General features: G+C 52.1%; 4 protein-coding genes across 4 annotated transcripts; 3 read left to right on the plus strand and 1 right to left on the minus strand.

Moving 5' to 3' along the window:
- Nucleotides 1-8,072: 8,072 nt before the first annotated feature.
- Nucleotides 8,073-9,854, plus strand: N0V96_000037 (uncharacterized protein; the record flags this gene model as incomplete). Its single annotated transcript, XM_065755801.1, has 6 exons — nucleotides 8,073-8,548; nucleotides 8,610-8,794; nucleotides 8,864-9,039; nucleotides 9,103-9,311; nucleotides 9,366-9,535; nucleotides 9,595-9,854. The coding sequence occupies 6 exons, from the start codon at nucleotides 8,073-8,075 to the stop codon at nucleotides 9,852-9,854; spliced, it is 1,476 nt and encodes a 491-aa protein (XP_065615041.1).
- A 3,089-nt stretch (nucleotides 9,855-12,943) lies between these two features.
- Nucleotides 12,944-13,590, plus strand: N0V96_000038 (uncharacterized protein; the record flags this gene model as incomplete). Its single annotated transcript, XM_053191817.1, has 2 exons — nucleotides 12,944-13,282; nucleotides 13,351-13,590. The coding sequence occupies 2 exons, from the start codon at nucleotides 12,944-12,946 to the stop codon at nucleotides 13,588-13,590; spliced, it is 579 nt and encodes a 192-aa protein (XP_053050901.1).
- Nucleotides 13,591-14,397: 807 nt separating this feature from the next.
- On the minus strand, nucleotides 14,398-15,352 carry N0V96_000039 (uncharacterized protein; the record flags this gene model as incomplete). The annotated part of the gene is made up of 2 exons (XM_053191816.2): nucleotides 14,398-14,652; nucleotides 14,732-15,352. 2 exons carry the CDS (start codon nucleotides 15,350-15,352, stop codon nucleotides 14,398-14,400), a joined length of 876 nt encoding a protein of 291 aa, XP_053050900.2.
- A 1,265-nt stretch (nucleotides 15,353-16,617) lies between these two features.
- N0V96_000040 (uncharacterized protein) lies at nucleotides 16,618-18,004 on the plus strand (the record flags this gene model as incomplete). Its single annotated transcript, XM_053191815.2, has 4 exons — nucleotides 16,618-16,763; nucleotides 16,955-17,553; nucleotides 17,655-17,772; nucleotides 17,887-18,004. The coding sequence occupies 4 exons, from the start codon at nucleotides 16,618-16,620 to the stop codon at nucleotides 18,002-18,004; spliced, it is 981 nt and encodes a 326-aa protein (XP_053050899.2).
- Nucleotides 18,005-18,055: the final 51 nt, after the last annotated feature.

Raw genomic sequence — 18,055 nt, forward strand, 5'->3', positions numbered from 1 at the left:
GCCTGTGTGCCCACAGCCCTACCTTACGTAATATCCTCAGACTGTCTCCTACCACTATTATAACGAACATCGACACCTCATCTCTCAACGATGAGACCGAAAGAGCTTTGTAAACTGTGTAATAACCTAGTTCATATGGCCCCATATGGCCGCCAACCATAATTTTTTTTGCTGCGTATACTATTCCTCCAGCGGGCATGCACCTTTACTTAGATACCTGTCTCGGAAGCAAATGATGTATATGTATGGGTGACAACGGGTTCAGGAGCGAAAGTTCCAAGAGCCTCAGCTAACGCATATGAACCCATTGAACCCGCAGTTTGAAGCTTTAAAGATACTGGAAGGCTCTCTAATGAACACAGATGATGGCTGAGGGACGAGACGGGAAAGTCAGTTGTCTCACACCGCGGAACCCGTGCGGCCACCAACAACGCTCACACCAGACGTCGACCCCGCCTTTCCGATGGGAGGACCATTATCTAATGACAGCTACCCATACCGAATACAAGAAATGAAATCCGGCTCGGAGTCCGACTGACTGGTGTCCCGAGATCTCATGAGGTGAGGCTTGTGCGTATGCATCAAAATAACTTGCCCACTTTATATACATTGCGTAAGGCTAGCCCTTCAGAAGGCTCAGGAACATGTATTGCTCAAAAATAGGGAGGCTAAGAATAGGAAGTATGGACGCAATATCTCTAGCATGGCGTGGCTCGCTAGCCCACAGGGGCTTCCTTCGCTGTTGTTGTTGTTGTTGTTGACCCAGGTCCTTTAAAGATCAAAACGTCATGAGAGCAGATTGAAGGGACCGACTTCTGTGACTGCTAGGATAAACATAGAAACGACCAAATCTTTGTTTACATGGACTGACCAAGCCAGGCTTGTCAGGCTGCTTCTATAACACTTGTCTCGAACCACGCAAACTCGAAGAGACTTGGTGAGTTTTGTGAAGGAACCACAATGTCTGGCGAGCCGCCACATCAAGTGCCATAATGGGGAATGTTCCCGACGTCCTTTGCAAAGCAGAAGTATGAAGTTCTCGAATTACAATTGGCTCTCGTCAACCGGATCCTGGCAATGAAAAACGTAGCGGACATCGTCCCCGAACTCATTACTCAACACTTGTCGTAGCATTGTTCAGCTGCTTCAAATGCACGTTTACCAGATGCGACCTTACGTACATGTTGCAGCCGCAGTCGTTTGGCCCGAGGCTGTCTTCCAGGTTGGGAAATATTCGTCCGAGGTTTTAGCCGCCGGCGATGGCGGGTATTCATCCGGTCCCAACAGAATGAGATCGATGTTAGACAACCATGTCCATGAAGCAGGACCAGAAATCTTCAGATACTCACAGTTCTCGGCAGCAGGAGGCCAGGGTGTGTCAAGCATAGCCTTGGTCAGGCTAGAAATCATGAGATTCCACCATTTGCTCCGACGGTAAGCTGAATCGAGATCAATTAGAATAAAAGGAGAAAAAGTTGAGTGTAATTACCTCCAACGCCCCTGGGGAAACTTGGCTATGCTTTAAGAAGGCTGAACGTGTTTCGGGCAGCTTGGGGAGAATTTATGGCCCCAGCGAGCCAGATGGCAAGGGTCGCCAAACAGGCATTCAGGACCGGGAATTCAATCCCGTTTCCCTCATGGATCCGAGTCTAGACCAACAAAGCCGTTGTTGTGTCATTCTATCACACAGAAGAACTCTTCGTCTACTTTACGGCCGATGCTTAATATTGCGTCGTTCAGTAGTCCGTAGTACTGCATGAACTGTCAGGTCACCGGCTATAGGAGTCTGCCCTACGGTAGCTAGGGGCAGTAGAAAGGGGGTCATGGCCGTATTAGGCCAAAGATCTATTGTCAACGTCGGGCCTTCTCATACCCAAGACTTTATTTGAAGGTGTCTCTAAAGAAGGTGTCTCCGGATTGTGCAGAAGAACCCATATCTGTTCCGATATACTGGTCCGGAAGCCACGGAGAGCGCCGGGAGGATCTGCAGCAACCCTGAAGCAGGATATTTTGCCCTTTGGTCGCTGATGATATGCGGGGGGAAGAAAGCCCTTCCTCGAATAGTGTCACTGGAAGTAACCATACTCGCCTGAACCAAGCCCCACGAACTTGCCAATGTTTGTCTCCCCAGCCTAAACACAAGCCATGGGGCGCTCGGCGTCTTCGACAAGCCGATGCCTAGTCACCAATTCAATCTTGGTGGCGCACAACATCCATCGATGAATCAAGAATCGTCAAGTGATGGCGATCAATCCTTAGCCCTCACCTCCACACCGATCTTGGCTGTTTGCTGCCGGTACTAGAAGAGGTTCTGGGAACTATCTTGGCGCCCAGACAGCCTTCCGTCCGACCGATGAACTACACTAGAGCGCAAATGTCAAAGTCTCGAAGAGAGAGCATTCCCCTGGCACGGCCACAGAGGAGCGAAAAGTCCGAGGTCGACGAGCTGTTGGAACAACGTAGCACTCGGTCTGCGGATATGGGCCAAGACTTAGGGTCCCTTGGCCGACATTCCCATGCCGGTCAGGCTAATGACAGGTTGTCTCAGAAGATTGAAGGGTTTATGCTCTCGTCGTTGCGTGCGCGGGCAGTAACTCCTACACTGGCCTTGCCGACGGCTGGTAGCCAGTAGTAGGCCTCGCAATAAGACTCTCGAACTGATGTAGGCGAAGCGCAGCATGCTAAGTAAAGGTCAGGACGTTGGTACGGAAACCTCTCCTTTGAAGAATCGGAGCTTTACCAGAGAGTGCAATGGCACCGGCCGCGCAGGAAAATTAGAGTATCTCGTTCAGAGATTCAGGAAGACATGAGAAAGGGTTCATAGGCGGCGGGGGAACTCAACCGCAGGGATGGGCCGAAAGGAGAGGGGGGTATGGCGAAGTCCAGGGCAGGGAGAACGTTTGTTGGCGCCAAGAAACGCCAAGAAGGATTCCATGTGTTGAGTCTGGGCCGTGGTAGTTGCGGCGACGAGGTTCTTCGCCTAGGTAGGAGAATTCCGTCGTCTTCTCTAGCAGTTACCAATACCACGTCTGTCGACGAGACGACGCGCGCCCAAGCCCTGGAAGTGACCAGGGTACAGATATGCATGTGGGCGTCGTCGACTCTGCTTGGCTGCATCGGATGCAGGAGGAGACGAGAAGAGTCCTTGTCATCCGTCAGCGTTACATTCATGATACTCGATCTCAGCTTCGTCAGCAACCAGGCGGCCGGCAAGATCCTGAGCCTGTCAATATTCTGCCACGGGGTCTATGAGACGAAGTTAGGCACACACACACACACGCAGCATCCAAACTTTGGTGCATAAATGGACGCATGAAGAGGTGTCACCCGCCAATCAAGTGGAGTGGTTTTTCTGAGGAGATAGGCAAGGCAGGAATGGTTTTTTTAGGATCTGCATAAATAGGTTAGTGATTTGGTTGAACCGTTGAGGTCAGTTCAAGGGTGATTAGGCGAATCGTTCGAAGGCCAGGAAGGGTGTGGGTGGTGTGTAGCATCTCAGATGGAAATGGAAGAGAAGGATGCGGGATCGGATGCGGAGGGCAATGCGGTTGGAAATCAGAGGTTGGGGGCCGAGTGTAGCTGAAGGCTGATGGCTGGAAGGATTCAGACAAAACAGCATCTAAAGAAAAAGCAAAGCGAGTGTGTAATTGTCATGGACCAAGAGGATGCCAGCGAAGCGAAGGCTGATGTTGTGGTCCTGGACAAATTGTTCGAGAACCAGTGTGCCTGTCATTCGTTGGTCGGAACGTTCCTGCCTCGACCGCCTTCAGAGAGAGAGAGTAGGTACCGGTATGTACACTTCATCTGTTGGTCGAGGGAAGGGACTGGGGATTCGAGATGGAAGGTCCCTTCCTTACCTTAGTGTACGAAGTACTCCGTACCAATCTTGGGGTAAACCGTAATCTCAGGGAAGGCGACTGGATGAACCCGGCCCCGCCTGTCACGCCGGTTCCACCAGTCCCAGTCCATTGGGCGTGTATCCTTAGCTGTGACCTGAGCTTTGCCCGCTTTTGTACAGTATGTAGGCGGCCAAAATCAACACTCGAAATATAAGTGGACCCGGAGACCCAACGTGCCTAAACTTAAACCTAATCTGGCGGGGCGGGACACGCTGTCAAATCATGGGGTAACCTCCACTCTCCTCAGCAATTTGCAACTGCCAACTGCCAAGGACCAACTGAAGTGCAGCACTGACATTGGCCAAAGGCCGTGCCCACTTCTCACCCACCCACCCACCTACCGCCAACCTCACCTCCTTCTCTCTGTTCAGGGCTAAGGTACACTAGTGTACTTATTGTTCCCTCGCTCGTGGAAGGTCCTTTCCTCGAGGTAACCTTTGCCTAAGGTATCTTGCAGCGAGGTGAGTCATGTGAGCCTTCTCCTCTCTCACTGCTTGCTTGGAGCTTAGTGCGAACCACCAAGTGAGCAGGTTTGGGAAGTTAAGGTATCGCAACCAATTTAGGTTGGCCACTAGGGCCGAGGGAAACTCTTCCAGCCTTTTCTCCCACTTTAGGCTTCTTCTAAGGTATTGATTGTTCTGACGGGACGGGGTGCTAGTGCTGTTGGTTAGTTTGTGTGAGCTTACTGTGCATTAAGGCGGCAATCTAGATTCCAATCAGCCACACGACCTTCTTCGGCTGCTTCAGTGTCCAGCCACAACCTCCCCCTGGCCCTATCTCATTGCCCATGCCTCGTCTCTTGCTTCGCCGAACGCTCTATTCCGTCGACGCCACCTGATTCTCCTGCTTGTCGGCTAAAAGAGACTGTAGAAGAGAAAGCAGGCCCCAAAGTGACAGATGGTCCCTCATGGAGTGCGGTGGTTTCCCCAAAGTCCCCGTTGTTTACCCCGTATTCTCGTCAAAACAAGTGCCTGCTCGTCGGAGTCAGCGGGGAAGATACGCGTGTCAGTTGATTGGATGCCCGGTCATGACCCAATTGCGTGGCGGAGCAGCTAGCGCGTGCCAAGCTGTCGGAAGCTCAATCAACCTCCGGCCTTGCTTCCCCTATCAGCTAGAATGTCCGGGGGTCCTTGTCAGCCCGAACCTTGACCTCCCACATCCATTTCTTCCAGCTGCCAGCTTTCCAACTTGAACTACCTTACCTTATCCCTCAACCTCTCGCAAACAACCTAGAGCTATCATTGGGTCAGTGAGTACACTCCTCTACCTACTCTACTCTGTACGTGGTAAGGCACGGGGGGCGCCACCAACTCACTCACCACCATCTTGGACCACCGAGAATACTGAACCTTGGCGGTGCTTTCCTCACTTCCTTTCTCCCTAGACCACACTCTTGTAATTCCTTCCAAGCCTTTGCTTCCCCTCCATCCCCTCTACGCCAATCTCTCCCTTCTGAAGCCACCGATGAAGGGAATATTCCATTCGACCGGCGCTAATGTTTCTCTTAGCCCTCCCGTACACGTGGCTGCAAGTAAATCCGAGAACTTGTCACCATGTAACCCTCCATCGAGCTACGAATATCGACCATTGTCTCCCACCTGACGGCTTGTGTCACTCAGTCGTGATACTTCTGTCTTTGTGGCTTGAAGGATGAGAGGGAACTCTGTCCGTCTTTGCGGAAAGGCACATGGCAGTATGGCAAGTGTCTTCTTGGCTGTCGTATGCCGCGCCCATACCACGGAAAAGGGAGTATTGGCAGTTCCTTCTCCGGGAAGAAGCATTCAAATCCTCTGATCGTCCCCTGACATGTAAGCGGAACGGACAGCGAATGCATATGGCGAGCTGCCAGAGACCGAGAGACACGAAAAGAGAGGAGAGCACTCCTAGGAACACGTCAGCCGCTTACTGTGTCACTCAGGCGTTGGCTGGCGAGAATGGGATTCGGAAGCCCGCATCTTCATTGCGTTGTGACCGCAATCTGGCCTGTGGGATCTTCTGTGTTGACGGATCGGAAGAGTCTTTCTATTTTCCACTCGGAGCCCAAGCTCAATTGGAGACTATCCATAACGATATCGCGCGGGGACAACGGCCCGGCTGGCAGTGTTGTGCCCCGACTAGGACCCGGAAGGACCCAGGACAATGGACAGAATTTGAGAACTGTTTGATCCGTCCGCGACATGGCTAGAACGGTACGGATGTCGACCATGGGCCCTGACATGCATGCACAAGCCGTGCTACGCACGCACTCGCGGGCCTAGGTAGGCGGGGGCTAGCTGATGGGCGTCTACCAACACAGAGTAAGGTAGTAATTTGTCAACGACGGCACGGGTACGGACTAAGGTACGGAGTAATATGCATTGGCTTGTTCCACTACTGTCTGCAAAGCACTTTGGTACAGACACGGAAGCGTTGGGTTTATTTGGTCTAGACGGTTCATTCGCAGAGAAAGACTCACGAGCAAGAGGAGAGACACCTAAGGCTGATATCCACTCACCCGGAGTCGCTACCTTAGCTACGTTTGGTGGCTGAGGTTGGGGTCCCCAGCTTAGCCTTCTTGGCAAAGACGCAACCACAGGGGGAAGAAAAGTCACGAAGTTGAGGACAGGCGGGGAGACTGAAATTGGCATGCGGGGGAGGCAAGTGCCCCCCGGGTTGGTCCCTCCTCCGGGAGTGGGAGAATGGGGACGTGGAATGAAAGAAGGCAGATTGACAAGGATGGGTAATGACAGGAGAAAGTTGACAGCGATAGTATGAAGTGAGTATCTTCATCCGTAAAGTGTGTGTGAGTATCTGAAATTTGGATAGATTGCTTCGGTTCGGAGTAAGTGTAAGGATAGGGGTGCCTCGGCTTGATTTCGCATCTGTCTCATTTGCATCGTCTGCACCAACGCGAGAAAGGTGTCGGATGGGCGTGCAGATGGAATGCAGTGGCGGACAGATCCAAAACGGGACAAGCTGACAGGATCCGGATCCTTAGAGGCGGCAGAGTTGCAACTGCGACGGCAGCGATGCTTTCTTTACTTCTGCATCCAAGGAGATGGGTGCGCGACCTGAGAGAGATACGTTCAGAAGTAAAGTACCTGTACTTCTATCGTGAGTCGTGCGGCCTCCCGTTGGACTGGGCGTTCGAGGGTGTAGGCCAGGTACCTTGATGTACCCTAGCACCAGGATTGGACAGACCGAGACCATCCCTGTCATGGAGAGTATGGGATGTATCTATGTCTCTCTATCTGAGGTACTCGTGTACTTTTGCCTGCTCGCTCTCTCTTTTTCCACAAGACACAAACGCCATGGATATCACACCCGCTCGTCGCCAAGACCCTAAATCTCTGGGGTTTGGATTCGACTGCCCAGTTGTAGTACCTCCCCTAGCTAAGCCAAGGTAAGCACATTGGGGTAGGTAAAGTCTTGAATTTTCTCAATGGAAGGGGATGGGGATGGGTAGGTTCCCGAGTTGGTGAGATTGGTTTAAAGAGGGGAGTCGCTCCCGGGGTTTCTCATCAACTTCGTCTTGCCTCTTGCTTTTTGCTTATACCTGGCTCCTGCCTCTCTTGCTCTTGCTCTTGCACCTGCTACCCCTCGTCCTGAGAGAGAAGCACCTGCACCTGCACCTGCGACTGGTTGCTCTTGCCCTGACTTCAATTCCCGTTTCCGAACCTCATCCTTCTCGCCATTTCATCCCGTTTGGTGTGGTGCAGAGGAATAAAGTTCCCGTGGCGAACCTACAGTCTCACAGCAGAAACACCGTGGAACCCATCTCGAGCTTCAGCCTCAGATAGTTTCTCCCCTCGCCAACGCCACGTGCGATCTACATATTCGACCGCTTACTCTAAGTTACACGGCTCTAAGTTACACGGCTTCAGCTCTATTCTCGTTTCCTCCGAGGGTGCATTTCCACCGGAATTAGCTTCCGACAAAGGTCTTACTGAGAGTTACACCCACAGCTCTTACTATCATCCGAGACACTCATCGACTTTTTGGGCCGTCAGCTGCTTAGTCTCAACACCACCAATCTGAGCCAACTCGTCTCATTCCTCTGAACATCACAAGGTGGTTTCCAGAGAATTTGGGTTATAAGTCACTCTTCGACCGGAGTCTCATCCGTCCCATTGACTTTCGCTCTTCCGACTCCTCCCCCTTCCCCGACTTGATCGCCAATCGCCAACCGCCAACATGTCGACTTCCGAAAAGGATATCAAGAACGGCGCTGCCGTCGACCCCTCAATCGAGGTTGAGTACGCCAGCGACCCCGACAGAGCCGGCTTCGACCAGGCTGCTACCAAAAGACTTCTACGCAAGATCGACTGGACTCTGATTCCTTTCCTTGCCTTGCTATACCTGCTGTCCTTCCTGGACCGCACCAACATTGGCAATGCTCGTCTCGCAGGGCTCGAGAAGGACCTGGGCATGCAGGGCCTCGACTACAACGTCGCTCTCTCAGTCTTCTTCCCCTGGTATGTCGCTGCCGAGATTCCCTCCAATTTGGCCATGAAGCGCTTCCGCCCTTCAATCTGGATCCCCTGCATCATGGTCGCCTGGGGTATTTGCTGTACCCTCATGGGCCTCGTTCATAACTACGCCGGACTCTTGGCTGCTCGCATGGCTCTTGGTCTTGCTGAGGGTGGTCTCTTCCCCGGTATCACCTACTAGTGAGTGTCCCCCGTCTCGGGCGAACTGGTTTCCCCAGGAATCTAACCCCTCTATTTCCAGCATTACCATGTGGTACCGACGTCATGAGTGCGGTCTTCGCATGGCCATCTTTTTCTCTGCCGCTACAGCTGCTGGTGCCTTCGGAGGCCTTCTCGCCAGAGGTATTGTTGAGATGAGAGGTATCGGAGGTAGACCTGGCTGGGCTTGGATTTTTATCCTTGAGGGTATTCTCACTCTCGCTGTCGGTAAGTGAAGATTCCATGGCCTCATGTGAAATCACTGGCTCGATACTAACGTAGCCTCCCCCCGAACAGCCATCGCCGCCTTCTTCGTCATGAACGACTATCCTGCCACTGCCAAGTTCCTCACTGTTGCTGAGAAGGAAGAGGTCACTCGTCGTCTTGAGCAGGACCGATCTGCTCTTGCTGACGAGTTCAGCATGGTTTACTTTAAAGATGCCATGAAGGATTGGAAGATCTGGGTCCACATGGTGAGTTGCGGTGCCCAAACAGTCCTTCTCTACATGCGCAGACATACTGACAAACATCTCTAGCTCATCACCATCGGAATTTACACCCCACTCTACTCCTATTCTCTCTTCCTCCCCACCATTGTCAGTGGTCTCGGCTACACCAATGAGACGGCTCAGCTGATGACCGTACCCCCGTATATCGTGGCCTGCGTGTGCTGCATCAGTGGTGGTTGGTTGGCCGATCGCCACAAGCAGCGTGGTATCTACATGATCTTCTTCTGCCTCATCGCGTATGTGTCCCGCTTCAATCCCTCAAGTACGAATGCAAACTAATATGGTCACAGAATGACCGGCTTTATTATGCTTCTTTCCTCCCAGAGCAACGGAGTGAAGTACGCAGGCTGCTTCTTCGCTGCCTCCGGTATCTACCCCAACGTTCCTCAGGGTGTCGCTTGGAACGGCAACAACATCGGAGGCTCCGTCAAGCGAGGTGTTGGTATTGCCATGCACGTCGGTAAGTCTCGGCCGCTATCCACACTCTTCAATAAAGTGAAGATTGCTAATAAGGCGCAGGCTTCGGTAACCTTGGTGGTGCTATTGCTGGCTTCCTGTACCAGGCCAAGGACAAGCCTCACTACTACCCTGGCCACGGTACACTCCTGTCAACATTGACCATGTCGATGATTCTCTCCACCTTCATGACGATCTACCTCCGTCGCGAGAACGCCCGCCGAGACCGCGAGTACAAGGATCCTTCCCAATACACTGCTGAGGAGAAGGCTGCCGAGCGCCACAAGGGTGACAACGCCACCTTCTTCCGCTACACGGTTTGAGGGGGCCGTGAGTCTGTTATTTAGATGCAATGTTTTTAGCACAGTAAATCGCTGTTCATGTCTGTATAATGCAGCACATACGCGGATGATGCATATGCTATAGAGAAAGCATGGGAGCTTTCGAGGGTATAGATACAATTTATTCGAGGTCCCCTTAGAGCTGGTTAACAAAATAGAGGCACATCTACGGCAAAATCATTCACTGTGATTGGGTACATTTGAAAATGTGAAATGCGAGTATAGTGTTGATTGAGTTGTCAGAAAGATGAAGCTGAACGAATAACGATGCTATGATCAATGCTCAATCGGACCTCTGCCGGGAATTCGATGATACCTGCGTCTTCATGACGAACCACTTACAGGATAGCTCTCTCAAAAGCAAGATGATACTCAAGACCCCAGAATCGCTTTCAAATCTGCCTCTAGTAGACTGACAGCTTCCCCTCTTCCCTCTTATGGCAAAGCCTTGGCCTTGGTCTCGAAGAAGGGGGCGGAGTCTGCCAATACCCTTGGCCTCAACATCCTTTCCCCCGAGACTTGGGGAGGTTGGGGGGAAACTTGGGGAAAACCTGGGGTTAAGAAGTCGACTAAATGAGGAGATATCGATGCCAAGATTTGACTTAAACGGGAACAGGGTAACAAGGGGTAAGCTTGCGTTTGAGGCAGTGGATCTGTGATTGTCTGCGAGATCAGGGCAAACTTGATGTTTGACAGGCTGTTGGACATTCCCCCTTCACCCCTCGATTCCCCGTGTGACGGGTTCATACTACATGGTACTAGTACTATACTACTGGAGCCTGGAACTTGCCGATTGAAGCACGTCATGCAAATGTGAGTTTGACAAGCTGGACTGTGGGACGAACCGCTGCCTTTCCGTTTCTCCGGCCGTGGGGGCGACTCGTGGAGAGGACGAGGCCTCCAGGTCTCATTCAAACTTACTTGAGAGTTAAAAAGCTGTTCTTGTGATATCATGAAACTGTAGATATTGAGACACTCGAGATACTTAGTTCCATTCTCCAAAGCCTGCCGCAGGTTCTTGGGCGGTTCTGCACGGGCGTTCTACTAGGCCTGGTGTATTGCCAGGTTTTCCTCCACGTTGGTACAACTTGTTCGACTTGGGACACACGCATGTTACAACGATACTTCACCTAAAGACCGGAATGAGTATACGATGTACCTGAGACACGATGGATGAATACAGCAATGCGACTAGATCAAGGATCATTGTTGTCCGACTATCTTAGTAATGTTCTCATCGTCGTAGCCGGCGCTGGATAAGCCAAACTGGTCTCTTCTTGGTCTTTCTGTTCAGATAGCTATAACAACTCAGGTTTGTCGTGTGTGTTCACATCGCCGACAGAGACAGCTTCCACCTTGGCTTCGGCCTGGATCTTGGTACTTTGGTGAAACCACTTCCTCTCCAACCAGTTGCTGACATGCTGAACAGTTTCAGTTCTCTGACATCTAGACAATTAGTGTCGCAGCCTTTGTATCTGTCTTATCTACATTTCAGCATAGTGTTTGGATCTTTGACTTCTCTGGGCCATCTAGATATTGAACAGCAGAGCAGGAGAGACTGTGGCCAAGTTCCCAGCAAGGAGGGTGGCTTTCTTTGGTGCTGCCAAAGTACGAAAAGCTTCCGTAGGCTACATAAACAGTACGGGGAGTCGAAGGATCTTAATATCTAACGACTCCGTGTGCAACATTCATTCTGGGTCTTGTGGATGACGAAGATTGACACATCACGGGATGTCTTTGCTATGGAGTTTCATGATCCATAGGACACAGGCTTATATCAAGTATTTTAAGGACCTAGAACGCCGAACGGCGCCTTGGAAAGAATTTACGTCAATTGGAAGAAGCCGCAACATATGAGGTCGGACTGTTCCAGGACAGAGAGAGGTCGGAGGACGGTGTCGGTAGGTGGGGCCGTCACGGCCGACGGACGGATATGCCGGAGGTCTGTCCCATGTACCTTACTAGAGCGTCTAGTGACTACCAGCTACCGGCGCCAGCCAAACATTAAGTCACTTGAGTAAGTACGACACTGAAGTGGTCCTTCGGCCTCTGCACGCATTACTGATTCGAAAGACGACTCAAGCGACGGCTAACATGAATCCTATGCAAATTTCAACCATCGTCCTGGCTTTGGCTTCAACAGATCAGTGTCAATAGCATGTGATAAAAAAGTTCAAGCAAAAGGAGTTCACCACCGGTGTGGCTACATCTCTTGGCGATATTATGGTGCTCATGCTGAGATTGTATGCGAATTCGAACTCGGAGCCTGTCGAGGTAGACTGTAGGGTGATAATTGACTGTTGACCTTTTAACCATTCCACCATCCAGCCAAGCTTGACCTGAACCGCCGACCTAGACGGACTCCTGCTTGCTGGTGACGGGAATGGAGTTGAGCAGGGTGATATACCCTTTTCGTGTATTCGGATGAAAGATGCAGCGTCGCGTGTGGAAGTTACGCCTATCACAGCCAGGAAAAAGGGGAAAGGAGCTGAGTGCATCGAATCCATGACAAGCTGCTTCTATTGAAGCTAATGATTGTGGTTTCAGCGACGGAAGTCTTTGGAAGTTGCCTCCGAGAGATGCACGGTATAGTAGTAAATGGTGACAGGCAGGAATGAACGCTCGAGACCCCAATGGGTTCGAATCTCTATATTGATACGACACTGTGGCTTCTGCTTAGGCTTGTTCTCTTGCACTAAGTGGCTATGCACCCAAACTTTTGCAAACAGCCTGAAGGGTCACTTATATGCTCATTTGCTAAGTATGTACCTAATTACCCGGTGCTAGCGGACGCATCGCCACCGTATAAAGCGACCTTCAATCTCTTTAAGGCCTCTGACCGCTACATTAATTGAGAGATCAACTAATTGTATTGTATGTGGCAAGTCTCTGCCGGGTGGTATCTGCCGGGTGGCCGATGCATGAAGAGGTGTTGGGACTGGCTATAAAAAGGGCCTCTCGCAAGATACATGCCATCTAACAGGCTTGGTCACAGCGGCACAAATTTCCTCACTGGTAGTTGTCCGATAAAACTCATATTCCTTAAGCTTGGCAATTCATTAAAAGCCACCATGCTCCGATCCGCCGCCCTTCTCTTGGCCATAATCGGCTCCGCAGCCGCTCTCCGCATCAAAAGCGTCACCCACAGCGGACCGGCCTGTCCCCAGAGCGACAGGCTGACTTGGTCCGGCGGCCTGGACGACCTGACCATCGCCCTCCCCGACTTCAGCGAGACTCTAGCCACGGGACAGATGACGAGCTGCCAGGTGCATCTGCTCATCGACGAAGGCGAGTCCGGCAAGGCTTTGCTCCTGCAGGATGCTACGCTCAGCGGGGGTCTTCACCTGAGTTCCAATACAAAGGTCGACTTCTACACGACAGCGTATTGGTCTGAGACTGCCTCTGATACTGTGAGTTTATTGTACATGCTTATTGGGTGCCGGACAGAAAAAAAATTTGCTGACCTGGTTGAAAAAAGGTTACCAAGTCTACGAGCACGGCGTCTGGCTCCACGGCTGTCTTCCGGAATGTGGACGTGGCTCAGCGTGTGAACTCGGCTTCTCCTTGTACTGGTGGCGATGGCTACGTCGGGATACTGAACGTGACTTTCCGCATCATCTCCCAAGGCGGGGGTTTGGTTGTCTTTGGCAAGGAACGCAAGGATGGTGCTACTTCTCCCGTCACGGAGTCCCTCGTTTTCAAATGGCAGAGCTGTTAGATGTAGTTGAGTATAGAGGGCGACGATAGCGAAAAATGTCGGTGAGATTGAAGGGTTAGTGTTGCAAAAAGGTCCGTCATTGGCCTCTCTTACAATAAAGATAGCAGTAAATACAAGTTCACTACTGCATGGGGCAAGAAGGCATGTGTCAGTTGCCAACGTGCTTCGTCGGTTATCTAACGAGTCTTGTTGTACAACACATTACATTGCTACGTAGAAGACATACATCAGCAATCATAGACTTATTTCCAGTCTCTGTTACCGCTGTTGACGCTATCCTAAGAACCGACCTTCCGTAGAACAGCATGACGTGAAGTTCCCGTCTGATCACAATTTCCCACCATTCGAAACGCCAGTACGCCTTGAACCGTCGCCGTGAAAAGGCACTACCACATATGACAGATAGCCCTGTTCCAAGAGCTGTCGTTGCCAATGCTATGTAAGCCGCCAAGAACGGTCGATTCTCAATGGCAAATCGTCGTCACGTATCCACCCAAAAAAAAACCGGGATGTGGGCGAATGCCATTACGTCTGCCCACGACGCATCCCGCGGGGACGCAGTCGGCGTCGCCGAACGGATCGTCGAAGGGGAAAAAAGCATAAAAATAAAAAATCAGCTTCGTCGGTACAACGCGTCGCGCGTCTGTTGGATATCGTTCGTTACGGTCATAATTCGTAGCAGAGCTCGCGGGATGCCTCAACTTTGACCACCAAAAACCCGTGAAGGTTGAGTCTATCGGCCATGCAATCCCAACCTCTGAGAATAGAGGAAGCCCGAGGAAAAACCTCCTACCCCTGATCATTGCCTCATCTCGTGGGCAAGAAGTTCTTGGAGTCACTCTCCTGTTCGGAAAACGATTGAGGGAAGGCGGCGAGACCTGCGACAATGGCGACGGCCATGAAGGCGACGCTGATGAAGGACCAAATGAGACCCCAGCAGCGAGAGGATCCGCCGTAGCGTTGAGCAAAGACGCTCGCGTCGGAGCTGTTGACCTTGCGCATGATGAGATCGTCGCAGATATCCCACACGGAGTAGAGTGAGCTCATGACTCCAATGAAGAGCTACCAATTTGTTAGAATCTCACTGATTTCTCACTATGCATAAAGAAAAAAAAAAGATGAGATGGCAGGCTTGACTTACAACAACGAATCTAAGAGCTTGAGCGTGAGAGATGAACCACGCCGCAACCAGCAGACCGACAGCGAGAAGAACAGTGAGAATCGTGAGCCAGTCCCGCTTTCCCCACCAAAGAGTCAACAAGAAACATACGCCAAGAACCATGGAGGCAATCTTGGACGCGTTGATGTTGAAGCCGCAAAAGATGAGCAGCCCGCCGATGAGCGATGAACCGAGATAGCCAGCGGGGAGGGTGATGGCCTGCTTGCCGCCCTTCATGAGTGTGGCACCGCCCTCGTTGGGGTCGAGGGTGATGGAAAGGACCTTGCCGCCGGTACAGCAAGCGGTGATGGCGTGGCCGAATTCGTGAAAGGCGATGACGAGCATCTTGAAGGGCCAGAGGACCTGGCGCAAAAAGGGAACGTTCCAGAGGATGGCGATAATGACGGCGTAGGCGCCGATGACGCCCAGGGTGACGGCCTGAGTGTGGTTGACGGTGAGATCGCGGCGGGCGAGGGCGTGCTTGGTCGTTGCGCGGGCGACTTCGGGGAGGACGACGACGGCGGCTCTCTTCCAGACTTGGTTTGCGATGGCACCGGCGCGAGCGAGGCTCTGCCTGGCCGTTGTTGGAGGGACGGGGGCCATGGTGAAGTTGTGGTTTGTTGGGGTTTGTATCAATAGCGACAGACTGGGTGTGGTGATTTAGTGAGAGCGAGTGAGTAAACTCAAGAAAAGGATAGAAAGAGGCTATCCTGTTAGAAGCGAGAGTTTCCTTTATGTATAATCACAGGGAATTCGTACTTGGCAATCCGATCATACGAAATGCCTGTGTATTACGACAGATACGTAAACAAGCCGGTGCAAGTTGCAGGGCTTACGTGGAGGTGGTGGGCTGGGCTGAGGCTGGGCCGCATTCCCCCTGTTTCTCCTCTTTTTTCTTGTCTCCTTCCCAGGCTTGTCAGGTTTGTTCAGGTCACAGGTGGTGGGTGGTCTTTCTTGTGGTCGGCCTCTCATCTGAACTCCAGTAATTCCCCAAGCACGGACAGACAAGCTTGGCTGGGGGACGCGCCTTGGATGGCCTGGGATCTGAACCAACTTTGAAAGGCCCTGCTGTGCCTGACTGCTGCTGGTGCTGGCAGATGAAAAGGGGTCCACCCGGCCCCACCCCGGGACCCGGCACTGATGCTGAGCATTGGCACTGCCACACTGCGACATGTGCCGCTGTTGTCGTGGCAGTGGTCGCGGTCAAGGTGGCTGGGCAGAGCCAGTCCTGCTATTTTTGGACTATGTGGCTATATATCACGTGATTTGACGAAAACCAATAGATGTGGCTGGTGTATGTGGCTGGTGTCAATCCAACCAACAATATTATTACATAAGGCAATAGTAACCGCAAGGTTCGATGTTCATGCGGGTGGACGTTTTGGCTTTCACGTTTCACCCAACGAAAACATGACGTCTCTCGCAGAGTCACAGTAACGGTGCTGGTGCGGTGCAACTCCAGCGCCGGCGGCTCAACATTGTCTGCGCAAGGTAACTTAGGTCGCTGGAGGTGCTGACTGTTTCCTGCCTCGGCCTCCGAATACGAGCACCCTACCTTATTTCCCATACCTTACCTTAGTAGTAGCTGCACGCGGGGTTTCCCAACCATCTTGTCTCGGAGAAGAATGTGTGGCCTATTCCTCTGTTCCTAATACCTCAATGCTCCTACTGGCTTAGAAGCTCCCGCCGTCTGATTGATACTAAGCTCCCGGAGCCACCAAAACAGCTATCCATTTCTGGTCAATTCCGACTGCCAATCCATCTCTTTTGAAAATCAATCAAAGTTACACCAGTCCTCAATTATATTGTGATTGACTTCGTTTTTTTTTACTTGCTTTGCATCTACTTAGTCCTGCATCGACGACAATATGGCTGCTGCAGTGGACACCTCCAACACGGAGCTCAGCAAGCAGTATGACACCCCTATGGGCCTGGCTCACTCGACCATGCAGGCTCTCAAGGACAGAATCAAGCTTCACTATGACCTCGCGAGTGACTACTACTTGAGTCTTTGGTAAGCCATCACTGGTCCTGTCTCTCTCTCATCCACCGTGCGCGCGCTTTGTGACGTGCAATTGAGGCACAGCGCCCTTTCACCCTCTTGATAGACTGTATCCAGTCTGTGCCCTCATCTGTCCCTCTATTGAGCTCAGTATAATATGGACCATCTTGCGTCTAAAGCTGACTTTGCCCCCCGTGCCGCAGGGGTGAACACATCCACCACGGCTACTGGGAAGACGGCTCCGAAACAAAGGAACAGGCCCAGGTAAAGCTCATCCAGCTCCTCCTCCAGCTCTCCGGCGTCGGCGAGAACAGCAACGTCCTCGACGTCGGCTGCGGCATTGGCGGCACCTCGCGCTACCTCGCCTCGACCCTCGGCTGTTCCGTCACGGGCATCACCATCTCCACCAAACAGGTCGAGATCGCCAACAGGCTCACAAAGGCCGAGGCGGAAAAGCAGGCATCTTCTGCTGCTGCTGCTGCTGCTGCGCCTGCGTCAGAAACATCCGACAAGGCAAAAGAAATTAAAGCCGACGCCGATGGCTTCGTCCCGCTCGGCCGCGGCAGGATCCGCTTCATCGAGCTCGACGCCGAAAAGATGGGTGATTTTTTCGCTGGACAGAGCGCTTCTTTCGACGCCGTGTGGATCAGCGAGGCGCTGAGCCATTTCCCCAACAAGGCGCTCTTCTTTGAGAACGCGTTCAAGGTTCTCAAGCCCGGCGGGAAGCTGGCCTTGGCGGATTGGTTCAAGGCTGAGAATGTCACCGAGACGGAGTTTGCGAATGATCTCAAGCCAATTGAAGGTATGTTGGCCAGTTTGTTGTCCCTTTCCAGGGCCCATCTCGTATCTTACCCTTAGCGGGGCAGGGGGAAGAGACTGAATATTGACTGGCTTCATTATCAGACGGCATGCTTCTCCCGCCGCTTTGCACTCAGCAGGGCTACGTCGATTTCGCAAAGGGCGCCGGGCTTTCATTGCTCGCGGGCCCAAAGGATATCAGCAAGGAAGTGAGCAGGACTTGGTAAGTTGGGTCATGCGATGTCAAACCATCAGACGTGACCGCGAGTAACACTTGTTCTAGGGACATTACATGGACTCTCGTCCAAAACCCTTCTCTGTGGGCCTTTGCCTTTAGTCAGGGCCGTGACGGCATTGCATTCTTGCAGTCCTTCCGCGCCATGAGACGCGGGTATGCCAATGGGACTTTCCGATATGCTGTGATTTCTTTCGAGAAGCCGAGCGGGAAAGCATAGGAAAGACGTCAAAATTGGAAGTTGACACGGGTGTAGCGTAGCTGATGGCTT

Source organism: Colletotrichum fioriniae (assembly GCF_027942845.1).
Source record: "Colletotrichum fioriniae strain IMI 355084 chromosome Unknown scaffold_1, whole genome shotgun sequence".
In the NCBI taxonomy this organism is placed as follows: Eukaryota; Fungi; Ascomycota; class Sordariomycetes; order Glomerellales; family Glomerellaceae; genus Colletotrichum; species Colletotrichum fioriniae.